Source organism: Hermetia illucens, chromosome 6 (assembly GCF_905115235.1).
Source record: "Hermetia illucens chromosome 6, iHerIll2.2.curated.20191125, whole genome shotgun sequence".
NCBI lineage: Eukaryota > Metazoa > Arthropoda > Insecta > Diptera > Stratiomyidae > Hermetia > Hermetia illucens.
The window spans coordinates 103,433,954-103,444,952 of record NC_051854.1 but is presented as its reverse complement, the minus strand read 5'-3'; the positions used below and the strand labels follow the sequence as shown (position 1 = coordinate 103,444,952).

General features: G+C 34.1%; 1 protein-coding gene across 14 annotated transcripts in view; it reads left to right on the top strand.

The window, feature by feature from the left end:
• Positions 1-45: 45 nt before the first annotated feature.
• The window catches only part of LOC119660563, a 30,132-nt gene continuing 19,178 nt past the window's right edge, over positions 46-10,999 (top strand). For 3 of the 14 annotated variants that reach the window (XR_005250444.1, XR_005250443.1, XR_005250442.1), the window contains exons 1-4: positions 4,865-6,666; positions 6,721-7,017; positions 8,542-8,755; positions 10,595-10,786. Coding sequence is in view for 2 of the 14 variants with exons in the window: in XM_038069206.1 (XP_037925134.1) it covers positions 6,292-6,666; positions 6,721-7,017; positions 8,542-8,755; positions 10,595-10,786 (1,078 nt within the window). In the remaining 12 variants the exon portion in view is untranslated. Of the gene's footprint in view, positions 1,122-1,215; positions 1,844-4,605; positions 6,667-6,720; positions 7,018-8,541; positions 8,756-10,594; positions 10,787-10,999 lie in introns of those variants that run through there. The other 11 variants (XR_005250445.1, XM_038069205.1, XR_005250451.1 and 8 more) reach the window with 10 other exon arrangements.

The following is a 10,999-nucleotide window of genomic DNA, read 5'->3' as shown; positions in this document are numbered from 1 at the left end:
ACCATCACTTTTCATTGTAATCGAATATTGTACAAGGATTAGCCATATTTGTCGCATAAAATACGAGATAATGGGACATTGTTGATACAATAATGGAAATTAATGAAAGATTTTGATTTATGCTCAACATTTTATTGAGCGTGATGAATTATGTGACACATCCTCTCGATTGTCTTCCACAATACAGTCTACAAAAAAGTACATTCTAACTTGTCACAACATTTTTTCAAAAATCAAATGGGTGATATCAGTTCTACTCCGGGATAAAACATTGCTGTAGTTTATAACATTCTAATGTGTACAGCTAGTTCGTATTGGAATTGAAACCAAACTGTTGAATAGAGGCTCTTTAAGCGAAAACCCAAGACACGGATTAACCACCAGTCGTTCAATACTAATATAACGCAGTCGGTTATATTTTTATATTGGGGATTGTCCTAGTTATAAAGACTCTATTGTTTACTCCCTGATTTGTCGCATATTTGTAGTTCTTAACTCAATGCATGTCGAATACTATATGTGAATAATAAACAAAGTGGTTACTTTGAATATGCATACAATGGAATATGCGTGTGTATACTTCCTGAGTTATAATTCTACGCTGCAGAGTGCTAAAGTTAGAACTACGTCAGCAATGCTTTTGGAGCTTTTAGAAGTGACTGGAAGCTTCTGGAAGTGCGCAATCTCTTATTTAATATCATTCGTAAAGCATGTTAGGAGCACAGTGAAAAGGAAATTTTCTAGGCTTGGGCACACTTGTAGTATCCGTGTGTGTATATGCATATATAAGTATCAATCTCTCTTTCGCAGAAGAAGTTTGCTTTCAAGGACTCTTGCCATTGTACTTGTGTGCTAAATAACTTTGATTTTATTTATTTTGTGTCTCGCCTTTAAATTTCCTTACGTACATGGCCATTTATGTGGATGTGTGTTTGTGCGAAAAATATTCCTTTTAAGCTTTCAAGTTGTTGAATAAGTTCACGTCTAGCAAAAGGAGTAAATCAAAATGCTTATTGTACTGAACTGCTGTACACATACTACGTATGTTGGTGTATGTATGTTAGAGGGGAGCAAAAGACAATAGGGCTTCAGGGGTTTTGATTACGTTTAGAATTCATGGGGTAAGAATTTTCAGTGTTTTACTTGAAATAAATTGTAGAAATTAGCTTAGTGTTCAAGAGTGAAATCAACTAACTATTATATATAATTCCCAAGGTGATTATAGTAGAACTAAATTATTTACGTTCAGAAATAAATGATTTCTACTGGATTACTACTTCGATCGACATTAGGAAAAATCGAAGCTCATGGCCTTCTTGGTGAGCTAGAAGCATATGCTTGGCAATTTCGGCAATGTTCTAATATTGAATCGTAATGTGGGCAATAAATCTATTAAAGTTTTTGATAATAGTGCAGGTTTTATACGAAAAATCTCGAATCGTGAGAATTTAGTGTGTCAACTAGAAAAAATAACGGGAGTTGCATAAAACGGACATTTTAGTGATAGATAATACTGACTCATCGCAGAGTGATTAGCTGCAATTGAGAAACTGTGAATCCCAACGATTTCAACACGTGAATTAACTGATTTTAACCAATTGACTGTTTCATGAGAAAAGTTCTACCTTTAATAACAGTGAGAACCAAAAGGGTTATGGAGCAGATGTAACCCTTAATCAAATGTTTTTATCATTCCGTGAGAAAGTAATTTCATTAGATGACCTTCCCTAAGTAAATTCTTTTATCTCCAAACTTGTATTTAAAAGAAAATTGTAACCAAAATTAGGATGAGTTCATCACTGATGGAAAAGTCAGTTTGAATAAGGATATCGAGCGCAATCAGGTACAATATGTTAACTACTCCGCACGTAAATGTAGCTTTATCTAGTAAACCGTATTAAATGAAGCTTCTTTCTAAAGAAGGCGCAAAACTTCCAAAAAGAACACCAATTATAAAAATATTTTAGGTATTCTTTCTATAACTCAACCTTAGGAATACAGCAATCAGCTTTTCATTAGTTTTTGCAAGAGGATCTCATTTGAAATTTGAAAAAAAAAAAATTTCTGGTCTTCATACATGCTTCTTTTGCAATTGTGGTAATTGTGTTTTTAGTTTAGAGTTTGATTTCAGTTATAATGCGAATCAACCCTATCGTTTGCTTTTCATTTTTTAATCTAATGGGTGAATGATGAATATTTCATGCAAATTGCAGGTCTATAAGTAGCTTTAAAATTTATAAAATTGATAGAGTTGAGAATAGAATTGATTGAGTATACGAACTTCTCCAGTTTAAATGTGAACCTGCAAGGGTCTGACGCGTTCAGTACTAGACACGCTACATGCTGAATAGAGCTTAATGTGGAGGTTCATTTGACTTTCTCATCAATCAAAGAATTATAAAGCCATGCAAAAATCTTCAAAGAAAACTTTGAATTGCAGCATTTCTATTTATATATGTATGTACTCAATGCTATATTTTTTTTGTTTGCCCAGGTATTGTTTAATTTTCCTCTTGAGTTGTTAGCATACCCTAACAATTATTGTCGCAACACATTTGATCGCCTTTTCAATTACTGCGATATACTGTTCGTGGCAAAGTCTTCACAAAAAAATTTCGATTTGCAGTTGGTTGATTTGAAGACTTCTTTTGAACTGCTAACACGGTTTCAAAATTCATATCAATTGTAGCATAATTCCTTGAATTTTCCTTGTATGGAGTGTGTTCAGATTTCCCTGCTGATTATACTCAATTCGAATAGGAAAACTTTCTTTGTCATTATAGAAAATAGATCAGCTTACACTCAATGCGGACTGTGAATAGTTTACATCGAAATACCAATTTTAATATTGCAAAGTTACGTCCTTCGTTTGCATTAAGTTAAAATTCAATTTAATTTTTTTCTATTTAGTCATATTTTACCATTCCGATTCTTATGCGCTCTCCAGGAAGAGTGGAAATTATCCACACTTTACTTTTTCACAAACCTAACGTGTAAAATGTTTCTTTAATGGGTTTTTATTGATTATTCTGAGAACCCGCTTTTGATAATAGTTATTCATCGGTTTGTAACTATGTCACATCTTATTATACATAAAGATCAGTAAAAAATTGTGCTATTTGCAAACGAATATATATTTTTTTCTTGTTACGAATAATAATTGAGCAACGAGTCCTGCTATTAGATTATTTCAAAAACGTATGGATTGATTTCTGTTTTAAACAGCAATAAATATCGTTGTTGCTCCCATTTAAGTATATAGTTATGGAAGATCCTAATGTACTCCAGGCTATATTTCTTATTTGAAATTAATTTCACTTTATGTCATTTCGATAAACAGAAATTGGACTTTCAGAATCTTTTTTTGGTGTTGCAGATGAAGTTATGTGTACAAAAGTGCGGCAAGTATATGAACCACCATAGAAAGTATTCGATAGAAGAAAATAGGATTATAGAATTAAATAATAAAGGCACTACATTTAACTTATTGAAATGAAATGAAAGTATTTTCAACAAAATTCCTGAAATTTGTCGAATGTATTCCCTACAACACGTTGAAGATGGCGAAATGTTCTTTACACACTGAATAATATTCTCTTTGAAATAAAGAGTGTTCATTATATTTGATATATAAACTCTATTCTTGAAGTAGGAAATGCCCGCAATGCCGCTTATCAATTGTATCCGTGAGTTCTGCAGCTGTATAAAGCGCCATCTTCTTGAAAGCATGTGTGTGAAGTGAAGGAAAGATGTTGTCTCACTCTTGGAAATAATCACTGATGATACCCCTATTCGAATTGCATTTCTCGTAATAATAGGGTTTATTTTAACCGGTTGGCATTGGCATTTGCCGACTAGTTGTTTGGCGAATGCCTATTCAGCATTTTTAGATAGATAGGATAGTGAGAGTTTAAACTGTAAAATCTCGATTCGCAATTAGATTTGATATTGGTTGGAAGGCAAGAAAGTGAGAGGTTAAAAAGTACAAATTTGAAGGGAAACAGGATCCATTCTGAGAAACCAACGAAATGAAAAATCTAAAAAGGTGATGATGGTACCTTTATAGAAAATCTAGTCCTCAAAATGCACCTTTTTATTCAATTAAAATCAATAATAGCATTTACCTATATTTTTGAATTTTACTAGAAAGCTCCCTTGAATTCATCTCAAGTTTACAAAATTTCGTAGAAACGTTAAACATAATATGGGTGCATGATGTTATTTGAAAGGAATTGTACTATTATTGTTAAAGTTATATTAGGTCAACGTTATCTATTTCGTGTGAATTCACTGTATCCCATGAACGCGTAGCATGCCAATATCATAATAAACCGAACACTCCGCCCACTTCTTCTTCTCTTTTGCAGACTTTGTCCCGTTTCTCTATTTGGTTCTATCAAATGCCTGATCTGGATGCAATCTCGAGATTATTAAATCGGTCGGCCTTTTGGTCGTTTACCATCGACTTTGATGTTCAGACCAATCTTGGAAAGTGAATTCTCGTTAGTGCGAATTACGTGACCATACCATCGAAGACGCCTCTCTCGCATTTTTTTCAAGATCGGTGCAACCTCATATCGATCGCAGATATGCTCGCTTCTGATGGGAGTCCTTGAGGGTTTTACGTGGGTATCTGTCGGGGAGACTTAATCCCACGATCTTCTTAAGACACGGATTGATTTTGTGACCACAATCCGAGCCCCGCTCTGACAAGCAATAACGGTACCAGTCTATACCAAGTGCATGGCTTAGCGGTCATATTGGTGGATGCAAGACCTACCTAAATCTCCACCGGCACCTGTGTTGAAACGCAATACCACGCCGAGGCCCAAAGGTCTCTTCTCGCTTGAGCATAACCAACAACCCCCATGAAGCTCCCACTAGGGGGCAACCGCAAACAACTGAGTTGTACTCACATACAACGGGAGTTCACCCGAAGTAATTTTGGATGGCAACGCACTGCTCATCGATAATCTCAGGTAACTGATATCTGCCGTTCGATCAACAAGATAGCTCTCCCATTGTCGAACGATAGTTGGATCATACCGGCGGCCGATGCTGATCCCAGGGGATCGCAGTTCTCCAACCCCGCGAGAAGTGGTAGATGCAATATGCAAACGAACGTAAGTAACCATCACATGGCGATCCCTTTCAAGGACGATGTCAGCGTCTCTCTTGTTACGCACATCCAATAGACAAATTCTAAACCTACTGCTGATGGCGAAGTGGTCGATGTGATTGCTCATAGTTGAAAACCAACTGACCTTATGGCAGGCTCTGTGCTCGAACAATGTACCACCAATTACGAGGCGGTCGAAGTTGCAGAAATCCACGAACCTCCCACCATTATCGTTACGGTCACTAATACCATGTTTTCCCATGATATGTCCGAGCAAGGTGTTGCCAGAGCCCACTTTGGCATTTAGATTACCCACCACAATTACAATGTCCCCGTTAGGAAGCCTTGCCTGAACTACGTGCAATGACTGATGGAAAATAACCTTCTCGACTATATCGGAAGTCTCCGTTAGTGCGTAGCATTGTACAATTGTGATGCTCCTTAATCTGCCGCAAGAGGAAAAGGAGTACTCTCCAGAGTCCCGTCATCTTACTTCGCTTAGAATGTCCAGCTTATATCGATGGAAATCCCGCTCAAGTTGGAGAAAGCCAGCATTCTAAGGACCCTCACTAACGTTATTGCAAAGCGTGCGCACATTCAACCAACCAATCATAGTTCGATAGCCAAATGTCATAGTCGCGAAGTCAGTGCCTATCCGCGGCGTTGTTGGTGTTTCGATAGCAATAAAGCTTCAAAAGTTACTAGTGCCCACAAATTTCTATCCCTTTTAGTCCACTCTTCCGACAGCAGGGAAGACTTTGAGTGTATTCTTAAGCCCCAACTCATCGGGCTAAAATGAAATGAAAATGTAATTGCAATTTTGCTTTTAGAGGATTCAAGACCTTATTACTTAAATTCTGTGTTTATAAATAGCGAAATAATGGTGAAGACATTCTTAATGACCATACTGTATATTCCACGTTATCATTAAGTTCTTTTATATTATCTTAACATAGTCCATCGCATTGGGTGGATTAAAAGGTGGTTCCTAGGATATGAACAGCTGTTGGCGGGGCTTTGAAATTTGTTAGGTATTTTCATTTTCACAAGGAAAGAAATTTTGATAACTGTCACACTGTTTGGTTAGCTAGGTATAATCCGAAACTATTTGCGTATTTTTCAATAATAATCAGTTTAAATATACGTTTGGTTAGATTTGGTTTGTTGGAAAAATGTGTTTTGCGTTTGCAGCAAATTTCAGAAAGCTGTATGAAAACGAGTCGTTTCTAAATTCTAATGAGATAGATAGGAGCGTTGATCCTTTACGCCAGTTCCATTATCAAACACATCAGCCGTCACACCAAAATCTATCAGTGGTACAGCAACGAAGTGTTACAGAAACGCCACAAGATTTCCATAAGACTAGTTTACCAACGACTGGAAATATACCAGGCGCCTTACTTAGTTCTAGCAAATTAGATGTACGTCAGAAAAATAAATACAATCAAACAAATCACGATCGGCGGAAATATTTGCATCAGAAACAATCACCACACCAAGAGCAACCACTTCATCAACTGCAACAAGAGCAGTTGGCTTACCAAAAGGTATTCCAACTACAGCCACAATTTCCCCTTCATAACGTATATCATTCACAACAGCATCAGCAAATTGTGATAGGTCAAACCAACATTACCTCATACGATCGATACACAAGTAATGAGACTTCGCATAATCCTTACTGGGATGATTCGACCTCATCCGCACAAGATAATCGAAGGTTTACGGAACGTAGAAAGAAAACGGTGAGGTTTGATGGTCACGATGAACCGGTCGATTGGTCCCGATGGGAGTCCGAGCGGCAAGGAAGTCAAGATTCCGCAACGAAGGATTCTGGAATAGATACGAGTAGTACGTTCACAAGTAGCGAAGATTCAAACCGAGGTGATGGCCCAAAGGTATAAAAGCAAAGCATTCAAAAGATGTAGCTTATTATATATGCATAGTTAACATACGAGATAGGAATTATGAAATTATTTTTAAAAAAAATGAGTTAGAGCCAAAAAAACCTCTAAATTTGTGTTGATTTCTTTGTGAGTTTGATTTACGCTCCTATATTTGTAATTTTGTTTGTAAATTAAGTTCATATATTGATTTCAGTGTATTTTACATTTTATCTGCCCATTAATATTACATGGTAATGAAAAGCAAGATGATTCATCATCTAGAGTTTTAAAAATTAAAATTACTTTTGATTAATAAGCTTGAAGCTTCACTTTGGTATCCAAAAATTGAAAATATATCTATTATAGGCTGTTGTATTGAGGTTCACAGAAAGTTTTCTACATGGAGTTGCGAGCAACTATGCAAGCTGTATTTATTATAATGTAATTTTTTGGGCAGCTAATTTATTTGCACTTGCGTGTGTAGTTGTTAAAAAAGCATTAGTTTTAAAGGCATATTTTAATTCTAGTTAATCGCATTTTGATGTACGCATATTCAAAGTAGATTTTCTTATATGAATTTGCAGAAATTTTTGTAAGTTGCATATTTTGTCGTGGTTATTAATTGCTTACGCATAATGCTGTATGAACGTATAATATTCTGTGAATTCCTTTCAATAATAAACACAGTAAAGTTCATGAAACTTCATAATAAAAGCGCATTAAATAATAATTTTATGAGAACATATGAGGAGCATAGTTGAAATAATAACTTCGCATGCTTTATCAATTTACTAATTGTTTAAAATATAAATAAGTCTGAAGAAGTTTAAACTTCTACTCATAACTTTTTGAATGAAAAAACAAATTGCTATATCCTATGTTGTATAAAGAAAGTTTCAGTTACTTGTAAATATAGTATTTAAGTGCGTTGTGGAGTTGTTGATATTTATAATTGAGTAATTCTCAATGTCAACTACAAACCCTCTGCAAATTTATCACAAGTGTAGGTGTTGGGACTTGTCTCTTATATATGTTTAGGCACTGATGATTTACTTTGATTAACTAGTAAATTCCCCCCTCAATATAGTGTAAAATTTCGTGATTGTTAAAAAGAAATTGTAATTTCTTTTTTTTTACACCTCAAAAACAAGGGCTGTGATTCCATTAATATGAATATTGCTGTAAAACTACACAAGAATTGTGTCTCAAAATAACTATTACCAATTTAGGCAAATTGCTTTAATACTGACATTTTACAACGGATACACTTGTATTATTCGCAAAGCATCATCAATATCGGTTAGAAGAAGTCGTTACTGTAAGAATCTAAACAGAAACGAAAACGTAATTGGAAAATTAATTTGAAATTCAATGCCTCAATTTTTTTATTTGTTTGGAAAGGCCCCACGGGATGATTATTTTTGTTCTTGGATGCACTAATGTTTGTGTTTTCACATCTTAATATTGAAAGTTTTTTTTTTTAAGAATTGATAAATATTTTTGAATGAGAAATGATAAAAAATAAAATTTACGTAGAATCCTGTGAATTGGCAAGTGTCAGCTGATAATACTCGCATGATTGGTCACATGATACTGCGTAAAAGCAGCGACAGCGAAGATATTCTAGGGCTTAAGATTGTTGGAGGTCAGCCGTTACAATATAGTAATAACGGTAATAGTGGATGTGGTGCCATCGTCGAAAAAGTAAAACATGGCTCTGTAGCCGATACCGAAGGACTTATACAAGCAGGTAATGTATTTCAATGGTTATTGCTATTACGGACAAAGCGGGAAATTGATACAATTTTTCATATTATAATTTAACATTTTCAGTTAAAACTGATTTCCTTTAAAGGGGTATTATATCTCTTTGTATTGACAAATACTCTGGTCATGCTTGAAAAAGTTGTTTGTATTGTTTTGCTTTCAAAATTAATTCCGCATAAATACTTATTATGTTTGCTTAATGAGCACAAGGTTTTCGGATATGTAAATGGCATCTTTCTAGTGAATCTGTGTTTTATTTATCGTATGGAATAACTGAATGTCCTTTTTAATTTATGTGGAACATACCATTTAAAGTGCTATATTTTCTTCTTTTATTTTGTACATCTATAATCAATCCCATTATTCTTGACCTGAGACTGATTAAGGAACTTAATTTACAATGAAGTAATATAAACGTATTTTCAAAAGTAGGTGTTAGAGTTATTTACTATTATTGTGAAGAGTAAATTTACCATTATCTCTTTTTTATATTACACATTTAATGTTAATTAAATTAATATTAATGAAGTAATATCAATTTTTGAGGGGTGGAAAAGAAATATATCATTGATAAAACCTCACAAGGTTTAATTGAAAGAATGATGGTGTCAATCTTATGTAGCCCGCATTATTCTACTTTTGACTTTTACTAGTTTTCTATAAATACATCAATTACATAGAGGTACTTTTTTAATACAAAGTTGAATCTCTTTCTTTTCTGTCTGACAATACCATTCTATTATATTATTTCAATTTCTTGATTTAAATCTCATTGGGTAGTTGGACAGGTAATTCCGTGTATTTATCTTGAAAATTCTGCGCATTTATGCTAAAAAGCTAGGCCAATGATTAACTAAGTCTTGTGATTACAATAGCTTGCAGGTGCTTTGCTTAATATCAAGCATCCTGTTATGGCTGATAATTTAAAGAGAGGATTTTATTACATTTTATTACATAATAAAGATTGGTTCTATAAGAAAATCTGAATTCTGTGTAATTAGAAGCTTTAACACAATTAAGCATAGTTACTGATTTAGAAACAATTTGAAATACATGCCAACTAGAATTAATTTTTGAACAATTTAAAAGCGAAAATGATTGGTTTTGAGATGTTTTTGATATCAGTCAAAAAAAAAAAAGAAAAATTGCGAACGACGTTTCTATTTAAAAATGAACAAAAAAACGAGAAGAAAATTAGAATTCAAATCGGAAACAAACAGATAGATCATCGAGGTGCTTTCTCTTCAATGCAATTGAAAAATCAAAATGTATAAAGTGACTAAAGGTAGAAAAGTGAGACGTTTTCCCGTCTTCTCTTATTATGTAGGTTAGTATGCTGTGCATAAGTGTTGAAAATTTCAACTCCTACTTAACTGTTAACTGAAAACACGATTGTGAAATTTTCATCAATGAACACCTTCTGGGTCATTTGCCTGTAGACTTTTTATGAGGTAGACTGCTTTCGAAGAAATAACTCATAGTTTTGATTAAAGGGAGAGTCCGGGGGAAGTTGACTTTTACGTTGGCAATTATACATATAGTAATTATTAACCTGCATCAACTTCATTGAAATATTGTAAGAAAAAAAAAAAAGAGTTCGGAGATACATTAGAATTATGAAACTAGATCGTAAGTTCATTGCAGACATTTGAAATGAAGTTCAAAGTCGTGTTTGTTATAGTTTTATATTTTTGTACATATCGGGACATGAGAAGTTATTCTGTGCAGATAAATGGTATCCGAAAACTTTGAAGAATACGATAAATTAATATAAAAAATAATTAGTGTAATAAAATGATTTAAAGAAACTTACTACATTCAGGCGATGAAATTATTGAATGGAATGGTCGAACATTGCATAATAAGTCAGCCCAGGAAGTAAATGATGTAATCTCGGAAAGTAAGCATGAACCTCAAGTTGAATTGATTGTGTCAAGGTTGATACCCACGAATCATCGGATAGCATATAAATATCGACGGCTTTTACATTCACCGATCCATGGTAGGAATGCAGGTACCACCGAAAATTGAAAACAAATCGATAAGTTCAATACACGAATTAATTGTTGGAGAGGATAACACTATGCACTGGTGAAATAAAATAACTGAATACTTTCGAGTTGAAAGATGCGTTGATAGTCATACAACTCCTAGGAATGTTCTATAAATCCACATGAATGAGACTTGTTTCCTTGAAATTTTGTTTTCGGATAGAGAAATATGTTTG